Source organism: Mastigoproctus giganteus, chromosome 10 (genome assembly GCF_048544385.1).
Source record: "Mastigoproctus giganteus isolate SK-2022 chromosome 10, ASM4854438v1, whole genome shotgun sequence".
NCBI classification, from domain to species: domain Eukaryota; kingdom Metazoa; phylum Arthropoda; class Arachnida; order Uropygi; family Thelyphonidae; genus Mastigoproctus; species Mastigoproctus giganteus.
In genome coordinates this window covers 10,504,860-10,520,179 of record NC_143584.1, presented here as the reverse complement: position 1 = coordinate 10,520,179, position 15,320 = coordinate 10,504,860, and the positions used below count along the sequence as shown (strand labels likewise).

The 15,320-nt window shown below is 34.7% G+C and overlaps 1 protein-coding gene across 1 annotated transcript in view; it reads left to right on the top strand.

Annotated features, from left to right (window-relative positions):
* The window catches only part of Got2 (glutamate oxaloacetate transaminase 2), an 84,252-nt gene that overhangs the window by 63,717 nt on the left and 5,215 nt on the right, over positions 1–15,320 (top strand). Inside the window, 3 exon segments of the mRNA XM_090383994.1 lie at positions 2,057–2,092; positions 9,212–9,362; positions 14,375–14,540. Of these exon segments, the coding sequence (XP_090240120.1) occupies positions 2,057–2,092; positions 9,212–9,362; positions 14,375–14,540 (353 nt within the window).

Here is a 15,320-nt window from a genome sequence, read left to right as displayed (position 1 = left end):
ACCCCAAGCGCGACTTTGAGATAGTGGACCACGCGCGACACTTTCGCCACCGCCTATGGCTAGAGTCACTAAACATAATGAACAACCCTAAGGCATTAAATCGCCAGAAAGGCATGCGTATACATCCAATCCTGGAGACAACCGTTTTATTGATGGATGATCACTGGCGCAAGGCAGCACACGTCCGTGCTACAACAATGACGAATGAGTAACGTGCCACACTTTGCTTGTAATGTATTCAAATTTGTCAGTTGATAAAGGGACACGAGTTCCGAAAGCTACTGAAATATTTTATTTTATTTTATACTGGGTATACTGTAAATAAATATCTATTTGTTAAACTATGGACCCCAGTACTCCAGGCCCATTTGTCACTAAAGAAATAGATGTTTTTCATTATAAATTCTGTCAGTTTCATTGTGAGGACATACCAGATGCTACTGTGAAAGAAGGAATTGATGTACAGTTCCTTGGTTGGGGAACTGAGAAGTGCACAAGGAATCTTGAAATAAATTATCCTATGCCATTCTTGGCATTTTAACAAATCCTCATAAAAATACTGATTGTGAGAGAATATTCAGCCAAGTGAGAAAAACAAAAACTGAGTTCAGATTTCTTTCTAGTGAACTTTCGAAATGCTCTTGGAACAGAATCATTGTAAAAACAAAACTTTGTCTCAACATTTCTGAAGAGGACAAGATCTGCAACAGTATCTTTGTTGAAGCAATCATAATCATTTGATGCCTAATAGACAATTCAAGCAGGAATACATAGAAAAATCCTAAATGAGCTATTGTTTGAAAGCATACTTTTTTTTTTTTTTTGTTAGTTGTTGGTTCATTGCTTCTGTAGCCATAATGCACCTCTCAAAGTTTTTGCATTTTTACTCTGATCCAAGCCTGAGGCGGGATTCGAACCCACGACCTTTGGGTTGCCAGGCAGGCACTTTACTCACCTGGCTAGCCCGATTGGTGAAAGCATACTGTAATATAATATGACAGGTAAACAATCCTGTAGCTGTATTTTAACATAAAATGTGGTTTCAGTGGAATTTAATTTCTAACACAGTATATACTTTAAAAAAATTCTTGCTTTTTTCTAAAAAAATCTCCTATATTCCTCCTGCTTACAGTTATCTGAGCTGAACTTTTTAAAAATCAAAAGCTTCCCTTAATATAATTGGATAGATCTCATCCACTCCTGGTGCCTTTTTTTACATTTAGCTTCAATTTCTCTTCCACTTCCCTCTCAATTATTACAAAATCGTTCAGCTCTATGTTAGAATTTGATACATTTCTGGCATCCCCTTCATTAAAAAAAAATTCCTCTTACATGAATTTAGATGCATCTTACCTATTCAGTTTGTCACCATCCTTGAACAGTTAAACCATTCATATCTAGTGGACAATGTGATCATTCCCTTCCTTCTAGTGTTTATGTAAGTAAAGAAGTCTTTGCTGTTTATCTTTGCCAGAGACTTCTCATAATCTACATTAGCTTGCCTAACCTCCTTTGTGACTTAGTTACAGACTAGTTTATATCTACCATTGGCTTCTGTATCACCTGATAATTTATATGCATCACACACATTTTTCTTCCCTTCCACAAATTTCATTAGTTCATCTGACACTCATTTAGGTCTGAGCCTTGAATTGTGTCCCTTATTTGGTATAAAAAGCCTAATAGCTTCTATGATTACTTCCCTTAATGCTTCCCATTTAGAATTTGCCATTGGTAACACATCGGGTGTCTCACTGAACAGAATTTAAAAACTATTTCAGACCATTGTTAGTCACCTTTATGAAAGTAAAATTCCTTCTCTTTATCACTGACAGTAGTTACATTTTTAAGTCAGTCCCACATCAGTACACTGTGATCACTACCACCTACTGGTTCTTTTTAAGTACTAAATCTAATCTTTAATCTATGACTCTTACTAATTGTAAATTAGTTAATACTATAAATTTCATATTTGATTTTTTGTGAATTATTTATTATAAAAGAGGTGCACTACTGTCATTTCGTAACTATCTCTCGCTTGTTTTTCTTTTTCTAGCTAGAACAGTGGAAAGAGATGTCAAAGGTTATAAAGGTAAGATTAGTTATTCTAGTACAATAATGTATACAGCAGACATAGAGCTCAACAAATCCTGGACACCTAAAAGTTTTATAACATGAAATATTTGGTGTAGTATTATCTAAAGTTTTTCTCTCTTCATATATGAAACTTTTTGAAATTCATGGCTTGTCTTATTTGTCTTACTAAATGACCAAGAACTCTTAATTGCAGGCCATTGTAGCAGCATTTTGTTATGGTAAAAATTTTGTTCCTTGCTGGAGTTCTCATGAGAAAGAATAATGCCTCTTAACCAGCAAGATTCAGCTTTTGTTGTATAGTGTGAAAACAAAACATTTATATAAATAGAAATTCTACTTTCATTATACATTGCATTTGATAAATGATAATGTATGAATTTTTAGATGGTTTTGTTTCTTTTTTTTTTTTTTTCCCTGTATAAAATGCATAGTATTCTGTTAATTAAAATTTGTAAAAGCAATAAAGGAGTACCCGTACACAGTATTTTAAAATCAGAAACTGAATACTGCTGATAGCTTGTGTTCATAAAAGTATGAATCTTATGAACTTATTTGTGTCACAGATTGTTTAAATTTTTAAATCATTTTGTGACATAAACAAATTCATAAGGTTCAATCAATTTAGTGTTCCTTCCATATAGTTTGGCTTTCAGTCTGCATCATTGATTGTGTTAGAATTAGCAAAGTGTGCACTATGGCCATAGATGCCGATGCACCTAAAAATCTCCAAACAAACTGATTATCATTGCAGTTAAATTGCCATAGACTTGCTCATGTAACATAAGTGCTCAACCATTGAAATAGTATTAAATGCACAGCTAAAGTGCTTGCTTAGGAGTATCAGACTCCAACCAAAACTAAAATTTTTCATCAGTTTTAGAACTTATCATACAAAGTGATACCATGCCACTTGATTGACATTTGGAAACCTGTTATTTTGAGATACTACAGAAGTTTTCAGTGGTCATGCATAATTATATGCAGTTGTCCAAAAAAAAAAAAAATACTATCAAGCACCTTTATTGTTATGCAGCCAACTTGAGAAGTGCACGTAATCACCAATCATAGAAAGAACTTTTTCTCCTTAAACCAGTTACATGTTTTAAACTTGCATGTTAAAATCTTTATTAGACTTATTTCTGTTTGAATTTTAGTATTGTATTAGCCACATGGTGCAAGGAAACCTAGACTTTTGCTGGGACTTCCTTGTGCTATCTTGTCAATACCAATACTTGGATGCCCAACATTAGGGTGCAATTATTGTCAAAAATCAAATCAGAATTTAAAAAATGATAATAATAAAATATAAAAAAAGCTCATTGTTATTTCTTTTTTTGATGTAATGTCTTCGTCTTTTATGTGTCATTTCATTCAATTTCATTGATTTCGGATTGAATCTCAAAGAATTTCAGCTTTTGTAAGCCGAAAGCGGACGACGGTGGCTGACGGGCACGATCTTCTCTGATTTAAATGCTATATTTGTGCTGCCATCTGTTAAAACTGTCCATTTATTAATAGTTGCAAACAAACAAACAAAAAAAAAAACAATGTATGATAATGGACATGTGGACACATTACTATTCGAATCTACTATGAAATAATCTTAAAAAAAAAATATATATATATATATACATACACAGTAAACTCTTGCTAATCCGGTAACAGTTAATCTGGATCGAAATATCAAAAATTCTGTTCAAATTTGAGTAGGGCAGGCCCTCATTATAATGCAGTTCGCTCTATGCCGATTCGCTATAATGCTGTTCTTATATTATAACCCATATCTCACTCTAACACTGTCACAACTCACTATAATGCTGTTTTACCAGCATACAGATTAAATTTTTGGCATGTTTAACGAAAATGTTTCATCTGATGTAATTGATAGCTTGAAAATGAATTGCAAAACAGCATTAAAAAGTTTCAATGCCGACTTGCAAAATTTTCCCATGCTCAGTGAAATTTTCTTCCACGCTAATTTAATTGCAGTACAGTGGCTTGTTATGTACTTCCAAGATCAACATTTTAAAAAATGATCAAGTATATTGCTTGTAATATTTGCGTTATATGCATTTATCCAAAGTCTAGTCATCACTCAGTATAGTACAATGATAGGTAACAGACAGTTTACTCTAACATCGTATAATAATTAATGCAACGCAGTTACATTTTCGAAGATGAATAATGGCGGATAAGAATTAAAAAGAAACAACGTGTGGACTCTATGCCGATTCGCTATAACGCTGTTCTTATATTATAACCCATATCTCACTCTAACGCTGTCACAACTCACCATAATGCTGTTTTACCAGTGTACAGATTAAAATTTGCATATTTTTTATTATGAAGCCTACTAAGGTAAGAAAAAGACTGAATTTGAAAATTAAATTATATGTTTTGAAGCAAATCAATTCCGTTTAACTACAAATAGATATTTGCAATCATTTAGGACTGGCAGATTCAACTGTAAGAACAATTATAAAAAATAAAGAATTAATTTTAGCAGCGGGAAAGACAGCTGTTTCCCTGTAAGCAACTAAATTGGTTATGGCTAGGCACTTTAGAAGTGTCTCCATTTCAACTAAATTGAAATGGAAACACTTCTAAATAATTTTATTGAAGATAACATCCAATGCACAATTCCCTTAAGTTTTATTATTAAATAAAAAGTGATTAGCCTATATGATGATCTGAAAAGAGCTCACCTTAAAAAAAAAAAAAAAAAAAATGTGGAACCATTTAAAGCTAGTAAGGGCTGGTTCAATAGATTTAAAATTCAGGGAGAAGCTGTAAGTGCAGATCAGGAAGGAACCGAAACTTTCAAAAAAGAACTTCTTAAAATTAGTGAAGAGAGATGTTATACTTAACAAGTTTTTAACATAGATGAAACAGGTCTTTTTTGAAAACGAATGCTCTAAAAGAAGTTTCATATCGAAAGAAGAAAAAAACATGCCAGGCTTCAAAGTGGCGAAGGATCGGTTTACTTTATTGTTGAGTGGTAATGCTGCAGAGGATTTTAAAGTAAAACCCCTTTTAATTTACTAGGAAGAGGGCCAAAGTACAACCCAGGGTCATCAGATTAATAGTCATGATTTTAATTGCATTTTAAGTTTAATTTTGATACGTAATGTAGTTACCACATAATTATATACGTATGTAACAGAGAATATTTTATATATACAGATTTTTAACATTAAATATTTTGACTGGCATCTTTTCACTACCGTTTATTATTTGTCAGTTGCAGTGGTATAGACCGCGACTCACAAATAAATATGTTACATTACAGGAATACAGCGCTCGCTTAGCACTGATTCACTTAGCACTCTGTTTTTCTAGAATGAATTATCAGCGTTAAGCGGGGGTCACGTGGGATTTAGGAAGGCAGATAGGTCACTCTGATTGTGCAAAGAGAGCCGGAAGATACATTACATTGTCTTGTGTGTTGTTCAGTATTGTTGTTGACTCTGAGACGGATGGATATATTGCTTATATAGCTTCATTTGCATACTTCTTTATACATATATATATGTACATAAGTTAACATATTTTATATAATTATTGGTCCTAAAGAATTGAAAAGTGCAATAAAAAGAAAAGACATTTGCTTTAAAATTTGATGTGGGAAGTGATAAAAGCAGTGTATCAAATAGACAGACATTAAAAAAGCCAAAAGAAGTGTTGCTGAAAGAATCTGTATCTAAGTGGTATTCAAAGCAACGATCAAGTGGCGTTGGAATGCAATTCCAGTGCCACCTGGAACTGTATAAAAAGCCAATACATTTATCTGTCGATAGATAAATGTATTGTCTTTTTATAGTTTTTAAGTAAAGGCTTTTCAGTGATTTTTTTTTTTTTTTTTTTATTATTATTATTTATTTATTTTCATCAACACTACCTATACAGGGTGTCTCAAAATATTGGTACAAACGTTTAGGGGAGGTGGTAGGTAACATCTAAAGGAATGTGAATCGCATAGGAACACATAACCAGAAACGTCACCATTAGTCAGTACACGGCGCTGTTCATCAGTTCGCGAGAGGGAAAATTTCTGGTTTACTCATTCAAGCAGTAGTCACCGCAAGACAAGCATGCATCGATATATGAACTGTGAGCTGGCAGACATGCACCTAGTGTAGGATTAGCAGAAGGCCCACATGGTGTGCACCCCCATGCAGCACAACATCGCTTCGCAATAAATGTGTGGGCAGGTATGGTTGGTGACTGCTTAGTCGGCCCATACCTGTTACCATCCCGCATGAACTCCGCTAAATATTGGATCTTTCTTGAACAAGTTCTAACAGGGTTACATGACGGGGTGCCTGCCCAATATAGAAGGTGTGTTCGTGACCATTTGAAGAGGCGTTTTTTGGGCGTCGATGGATTGGCCGTGGTGGACCCGTTGCCTGGCCCCCACGCTCACCTGATTTATCGAGCCTTGATTTCTCTCTGTGGGGGGGGGCCTCAAATCTATTGTGTATGAATCGCCTGTGGAGACGGAAATGGATCTCGTGGCGAGACTCATCTGCGCTGCTGCTACTGTCAAAGAAACTCCGGGTGTGTTCGACCGTATCCGCTAATCCATGCTGCGTCGGTGTCACGCATGCATCGCGTCTCATGGTGGAACCTTTGAGCATCTGATCTGTTGTAACATCATGAAATGCATCCATCTCGTACTCCATTGTTAATATTATGTCAAATAAACGTTTGCCACTAATTACTGTCTTGTGTCATTTCTGCTTCTTGTGCCTCTGCTACTACTTTCCCGGTTATAGCTTCCTATCCGATTCACATTCCTTTAGATGTTACCTACATCCCCTAAGGTGCCTCCATAGCCAGGTGGGAAGGAGCAGTAGTGCATAGCACACACTTCTTGATTAGACCGGGGTTCGAGCCCGTCACCACCAAATACGGAGGATGCGGAAGGGTCAGGGAATGACCACTGCATATCCCGGAGCAATATGGCCCTAGTTGCTAATGCTCCTAAAAACCAAACAACAACAACATACCTCCCCTAAACGTTTGTACCAATATTTTTGAGACACCCTGTATTTTATTTATTAAATTTTTCATTTATTTGTGTTCTAAGTTTTTGTTCTTTTAAGACTATCTTTTGCTTCACTAATCCAGATGACCTCTCCCCCAATTAACCTGGATTAGTGAGAGTTTACTGTGTGTGTGTGTGTGTGTGTGTGTGAGTGTGAGTGTGTATTTAGGGCAGGGTCCTAATCATTTTAGGATCTGGTTTATGAGTTGCAGGGGCATTAAGGCCTACTGGTGCTGACTAACAATTTAGTGTGTTAGCAGGAACCAGTTTGCCTAGGTGTCTGAGTTAAACACTAATTTATATAATCCTATATCTAAAAACTATGGTAAAAGCAATATAAAGAAAATTAAATGAAATTAACAGAGCAAAGTTAAAAGGAATAGAAAAGGGAGGTAAAAGGATTAAATGGGAAAATACATTCATCCACGTGGCCATCACTCTACTACTTTGTCAGGGGCCTTGAATGGACAGATAGCCATACAAAATGAATGTCTCATGCATACTCGTTTATGTAGTCCCAATAACAGTTTTACTACTTCATTTTTAAATTTGATTAAAAATATCTCTGCTTGAATCAAACTGGGACACGAACTCAAAGCCTAACATATGCATCAGCATAAAGTACTACAATATAATTTAATAAAATACCTTATCTGAAATCTCCAAAAAATACAAAAAACACATTTGAGTGGTGGTCAGCAGGAAAAGTGACAAGTTTTTCAGTAATTACACTTGACAGGTCAAGTGTAATTACCTTGACCTGTCAAGTGTAATTACAAGTACACCCCTATCCAATAAACTGAAAATAAACATTTGTCTATATTTCATTATGGTTGCTGGGTATCTCTGCTATAACTAGTAGTGCTCCGGATCCATAACCCAGTTTAATAATTTAATAGTTTTTCTTGCTTGCGTAGTCGTTTAGTAATGTGATTATATCCTATTATTTTTATCGCGTGCGTTGTTTAATCATTAATATGACATAAAACATTAACATATACTGTTTGCATAACTGCAATGTACATGTTCCATGTGTTCAAATGAAAGTTTAATGTTTTTAGTGGCTGTTTTGATTACATGAAAGACATTTTTCATTGCAAATACAGTTTCTGAGATATAGACTAACTTTTTTTTAAAATACAATCGGTATGTTGGGATTTTTGACTGTCATTTTGGGCAGCAGTGGGTTAGGCCATATCTTGAATACAACACACTGATTTGTAAGCTTCATTTTAAGAAGGATGTGGATTAGTTGGAATGGGTTCAGAGAACAATACATCTGTTTGGGGGCACAAAAGGATATTCTTACTAGGAAAGACTAATTCTGTAAATTTCAGCACCTGGAAACAAGGTATCTGTGAGGAGACCTGATTTAGATGTTTAAGGCATTAAATGGATTAACTAAATGCTGATGGCATCCTTAGTCTTTCTTGAATAATATGTAGGGATATAAATTTAAATAGGAAAAGGATGGTTATAGACAGATGTGCAAAGATTTGCTTTTAGCCAGAGAAAGAAATTAATTGGAATATCTTCCACGTGGTATTGTAAAAGTTTATAGAATAAATCTTAAGGAGGATTGAACAAATTATTGGAAGGGACAGGTAAATGAAGTGTTTTTTTTGTAATGATAATATTGTATACGTTGCTTCCTCACATCATTTTCAACCACCAATACTAAATGTTAAATGCATTTGCAAGGAATATTTATATTTCATTAATTATTCGTAAAAAGTACTGCTGAAAATGTATTTGAAATCAATGTAAAGCTGAGTTATATGGAACTGTTATGATTTGGCGGTATGTCTTTCCCACACCCTCTCCATGCCAAGTTTGGTTGCTGCAAGTATAGGTCAGAAACAAATTTGTTAATTCCTAAAGTCAAATGTATTCAGTTATATAATAACATAACTGCATTGGCTTCATTTAAATTCATTTTCTTTAAAGTAATTAACTTACCCTCTTATTGCATATTATTACCATTCTCTTTTTATATATGCTCTAATGCAACACTATGTGACATTTAAAAAAGCTGTTTGAATTACTGGTTCTTGTTTTTATTTTCAGAGTCGAAATTTATTTCCATTTTTTGACATGGCATATCAAGGGTTTGCATCAGGTGACTGTGATCGAGATGCCTCTGCCATGAGAATGTTTTTTGAAGATGGCCACAGATTTGCACTGGCACAATCATTTGCCAAAAATATGGGATTGTATGGTAAGTAGAAAGTATTTAAAAAAAAAACAAAGTTTATATTCTTACATGGCCACATAAGTCTGCAATTAATTATTTTGAAAGAATATAAACATTACCATATTTAGTAGTTACAGTTGCTCAGACCACATTCTCATCCTTTATCTAAACTTTGGTTTTCCAATAAATGTGCTAAGGCTGTTCAAGGTAAGAATGTTGCAAATCGCAGTTGGCTTGTATCCAAATCTCTAGGTTTATATTCTGCCTACACCAAAGTTTGCAACAATTGTAAAGCAGTTATTAATCAGTCCTAACTAAATTTTGAACAGGCTAAGAGTGGAAAACTTGTTTCTTTTAAACTAGAATGCTCTACTCCAAATGGTAGTCAAGCATTCTGGTCTCTTGCCAAAGCTATTGGCCACAACTCTTGCTCATTTGTACTCCCACCTCTGTTAAAACCTGATGGTTCCTCACCAACCCAGCTGAAGATAAAGCCGACCTGCTAGCATCCTACTTTTCTAACCCTTATACTGATGATCTTGGTAAACCACCTCCTACCATTACCGGTACACTCCATTCAATGCCTCTTGTAGTCTTCCGTCAGATGAATTTTGAAGCCTTGATGCCAAAAAAGCTCCAGCTCCTGATGGTATTTCTCCACTTGTTCTCAAGTGCTTTGAGTTCACTCCTATTCTGCATTGCTATTTTACATTATTTTGTTCCACTGGTGGTGGTTTTCCTTCTGCTTGAAAATTTTCTCAAATCCAGCCAGTTCCTTAAAAGGGTGACAAATCCCTCCCATCCAGTTATCCCATTGCACTTACTACATTTCTACACTTTCTAAAGTAATGGGAAGAAATCAATTAACTGCTAACTCCTAAATTATCTTGAAACCTTCCATCCGATCAATGATAGCCAGTATGGATTCCATCAGTGTCGATCCACTGGAGATTACTGGCTTATGTTACCCATCTATGGACAAATTCAATGGAAGTGTTTGGTGAAACTTGAGCAGTTGCTCTTGACATTTCAAAGGTTTTTGATCTTGTTTAGCATAAAGGTCTTCTAAATAAGCTTCCACTTTATGGTTTGCCGACTGCTTTTTGTAATTGAGTATCCAGTTTTCTCTCTAGTTGTGCTCACTGCAGGTGATGGTAGATGACTCTGTCTTCTAACTTCTCCACTAATGCTAGTGTTCCCCAAAGTTCAGTTCTTTCTCCCATTCTTTTCCTCGTGTATATTAATGACCTTCTTCCGTTGACTGGAAATCCTATCCATAGTTTTTCTGATGATAGCACATTGCATTCCAGTTTGAGAAACCTTGCTCTGCTCAAACAACTTCAACTTCTCAAATATCCGCTATCATTCCTTAAATGCTGATCTTCAGGTAATTTTCCATTGGGGCAAAAATAACTTAGTTAATTTCAACCCCATCTTATCTTGCAAAAGGATTCTTCTACTTCAATGCTTATATATGGTGACAACTCAGATTTCTAGACAAGTTCACATGTCTCTATTAGGGATTACGATGACTTCTAACCTCTCTTGGCATAAACACATCATGATATTGCTTCCTCTGCATCTAAAAAACTGGGGTTTCTTATTTCTTCTAAACAGCTCACTCTGTACAAATCTCAAATGTGCTTTATACCATGGAATATTGTTCCCTCATCTGGGGTGGTGTTCCCATAGCCTCTCTCAGGCTTCTAGACTCCATTCAAAAGATGGCAGTTAGGTTAATTAATGATCCATCTTTTACGAAGTCTGCTCTCTGTATCATAGACATGCAGGTAATTTTTTTTACCAGATTTTTTTGCTTGTATACAAAATGTAAAGACGTTAAAACAGTAGAGAAAGAAAGGGATTTGTAATATGGTCAGACATGAAGGTTTCTGAGCTAACCAATGCCCATTGTGGCCTACTGATGATTTATTGAGCATTTGCTTGTAGAGATAGAGGTCATAATCTCATTGTATAAGGAAATTTTAAGACTGTGTAGAGCTTTGTTTCCATATTTTGGCACAGTATTCAAAGTGCAGTCTTAAAATTGCCTTATACAATGAGATTATGACCTCTATCTCTACAAGCAAATGCTCAATAAATCATCAGTAGGCCACCATGGGCATTCCTTAGCTCAGAAACCTTCATGTCTGACCATATCACAAATCTTTTTCTTTCTCTACTGTTTTAACGTATCAGGTATATGTTAGGTCTTTACATTTTGTATATAAGCAAAAACATCTGATAAAAAAAATTACTTGAGCTAGGCTGATAAATGTGATTCAATCCTGAACAATGTTTCTTCTAATGTCTGTATTAATAAATGTTTTTCCTTCTGTCTGTCATTTAAAAAAAAATAAAAGATAAATATATATAAATATCCACCACAACTGTTGTAAACACATGAAGCGAAGCAAACGGCAAATTTTGTTATGGAAAAAGCTGAATAAATGCTGAAACTACATGTGGCAGTTGTGTGAATTGCAAGTATATGGTAACATCATCATATACAAAATACTTAGCAATGTCAATTTGTATGACCACCTGTAACAAGCGTCAATTATATATGTAATCCAGATGTAAACATTTATATACAACTATACACTGTTTATATGCATCAATTCAATAGTGAATATGGTGTAATGAAAAAAAAAAAAAACTTTTCATTCTTTCCATAAAATACTATTTTAATATTACACTAATATTTTTGCTATAGAAAACTCAATTTCAGTCAATACCTGCAAAAAGCATATATCTGTTTGCTTTGTCAAAGACAGCATGCAATCACAACCACAATATAAGCAGCTAGTTTAATTTTTAAATGTAGAGAGAAGCAAGTTCCTTAATTAATAGTTCATGCAATGTTATTTTTGAACTTTACTGAGACTGCACATTCACCTTAAATTTACAACTCACTTTATCTGATTATGTATTCATCTGATCATCTGATTATGTAAGTAATAAAAAAAAGTTCAACTTCATTACCACAGGGGTGTGGTGTGCTTCTAACAAGCACACCACATCTTGTTCCATAATCTGTAAATTTTAAGTAAGGCATTCCAAAATAAATGGATTGAACATGAATGGCTATGAAATGGTGGTTGTGGTAAGCAGTCATGCACACTGCATACTCATGAATATAGGGCAATTCCCAACTTGGAGTGAATAGTTAACATTTTTATGAGATGTAGCAAGTTTCTTGCAAGAATTTAATAAAGAAATTTTATTTGATAAAACAAGTCTAGAACAGAATGTTTCATATAAGCCAATAACTTAAGATCAAAATGAAACTGGTAGCGTACAAGAAAACTATAATAAAAACCTAGAGAGAGAGGCAGCAGCTGCAATAGGTTTTTGATAAGGTATTCATTAGTATTTAGAAATATTCTGTGTTTCCATTGTAGTTTATACTGTTTGCCTTAACTTAAAATTACAAATTCAAATCCTTCTTTAGGAATAAACAATCAGTTTTCTTAATAAATGTGTAAGTTCATTTTCTTCTTATGGTGTTGGTTGGGATAATATAACTACATTGGTAGCAAATGCTACTTTTTCTTTTTAAATGAAAACCCCAAAAATGAAAGGTATTAGAACCTCTAGTACTAAGAACCATGCATGGGTTAAAGGAGATACTGGTTGATATTAGACTTGAATTTTTGTATATTGTATTTTCAGGAAATACATGCGAAGGGAGATTGTTCCAGAAAACAAAAGTTGATAGAATAAATGGATGCAGGCTGGTTGTGGCACATGTTCAGACTGGTTTGAAATAGAGAGAGGAAATTACAAAAGCCAGTTCGGAAGACAGTGCCCATAGAAGTATCTATAGAAAATGTATGCAGCAGAAACAGAATGTCTATGAGACAGAGAGCAGACTTCGTAAAAGATGAGTCATTAATTAACCTAACCGCCATCTTTTGAATGGAGTCTAGAAGCCTGAGAGAGGCTATGGGAACACCACCCCAGATGAGGGAACAATATTCCATGGTATAAAACACATTTGAGATTTGTACAGAGTGAGCTGTTTAGAAGAAATAAGAAACCCCAGTTTTTTTAGATGCAGAGGAAGCAATATCATGATGTGCTTTTGCCAAGAGAGGTTAGAAGTCACTGTAATCCCTAATAGAGACATGTGAACTTGTCTAGAAATCTGAGTCATCACCATATATAAGCATTGAAGTAGAAGAATCCTTTTGCAAGATAAGATGGGGTTGAAATTAACTAAGTTATTTTTGCCCCAATGGAAAATTACCTGAAGATCAGCATTTAAGGAATGATAGCGGATATTTGAGAAGTTGAAGTTGTTTGAGCAGAGCAAGGTTTCTCAAACTGGAATGCAATGTGCTATCATCAGAAAAACTATGGATAGGATTTCCAGTCAACGGAAGAAGGTCATTAATATACAAGAGGAAAATGTAGAGCTTCTTGAAAAGTTTGTTGTTTGTTTGTTATTTGGTTTTTAGGAGCATTAGAAACTAAGGCCATATTGCTCCGGGGATATGCGGTGGTCATTCCCTGACCTTTCTGCATCCTCTGTATTTGGTGGACACGGTCTAATCAAGAAGCGTGTGCTATGCACTGCTGCTCCTGGCTACAAAGGTGCCTTCTTGAAAAGATCAAAAGATGGGGATCCTGCTTGTTGAGATCTGTAATGTGGCACCTGTATAAGAGACTGAGTATGTGGGCTTAGCAGGAATCTAATTAGTCTATAATGCTCTCAGAGGAGATAATAAAATGAGTGAGGTGAAATATATGAAAACAAAATAAACAACCATTTCCCTTTCACATAGGTCAGCTGCCTATTGTGAGAAGGGGAAAGTTTTTATTTTTATTTATTTTTTTTTTTTGCTAGTAGTGCAACAAAAGCCTGTAGCTTCCTTGCACTATATGGCTAATGCTCATTTATATAAGTTGTACAATTGCTAATACATGTAGTATCCAGATGTAAATGTAGCGTAAGTATGCATCTTTAATTGATAAGAGATAATTAATTTCTGCTTTGAAAATTTTTTTTAAAGGAATTTAAAATATTTTAGGTGAACGAGTTGGAGCATTCAGTATGGTGTGTAACTCTAAAGAGGAAGCACAGCGAGTAATGTCACAACTTAAGATAGTAATCCGCCCTACTTACTCCAATCCTCCTATTCATGGTGCTCGTCTTGCTGCCCTCGTACTAACTGACCCTGGATTACGAAAACAGTGGTAAGTAACTTACACAGAGAAGCGTTATGTTCACTCTAGAAGCAACCATCATCTTGTATTGAGCAAATTAAAATAACTAGTGCCAAAAAATGAGGTATAAAAGGGTGTTAAAATGGACAGAAACAAAAAGCTCTCAGATTTTCAGGCAACCATTAACCTATAGTCCTGGTGCTAACATGACTTTAAATGAAGAATAATAAAAATTTAAGACTTTAGTAGAAACTTAAAAAAAAAAAAAGTATGGGTAAAGTCTGTAAAAGAGTGCAAATTTGGAATGCATTGAACTTGTTAGAGGAAGGAAGAAATTTTTGGTGATTTAAATTAATAAATCATATTGGAATATAAAAACAAGATAATGTATGTAGTGCATTACATTTTGGGCATGTTAGCAAATCGTAATTAATTTGTGATTTATAACAAAAAAAAAACTCATGATTTATAACGAAAAAAAAAAACATAGAACGTTTCATTTGTGTCAATCCACCACATTGCCCATTCATTCCTCCAGCAAGCACATGATAAAAAATATATAGTGCTTCAGCTACTATATTGGCATATAGATAGCCCATGTTGAAATGTGAGAAAAGTAAGTGCCAGATTTCTATTGGTCAAATTTTAATCAAATTTGGGAAGGCATAACAAGTCTCTCTTAAACAGCTAAATATAATTTAAATATAATTGCATAAAAATCCATCCACTAGGAGCCAAATTATGTGTGGATGGGCAGACAGACATGAAGAAGACAATAGGCACATTGTGGACATATTGTGGACTAACATG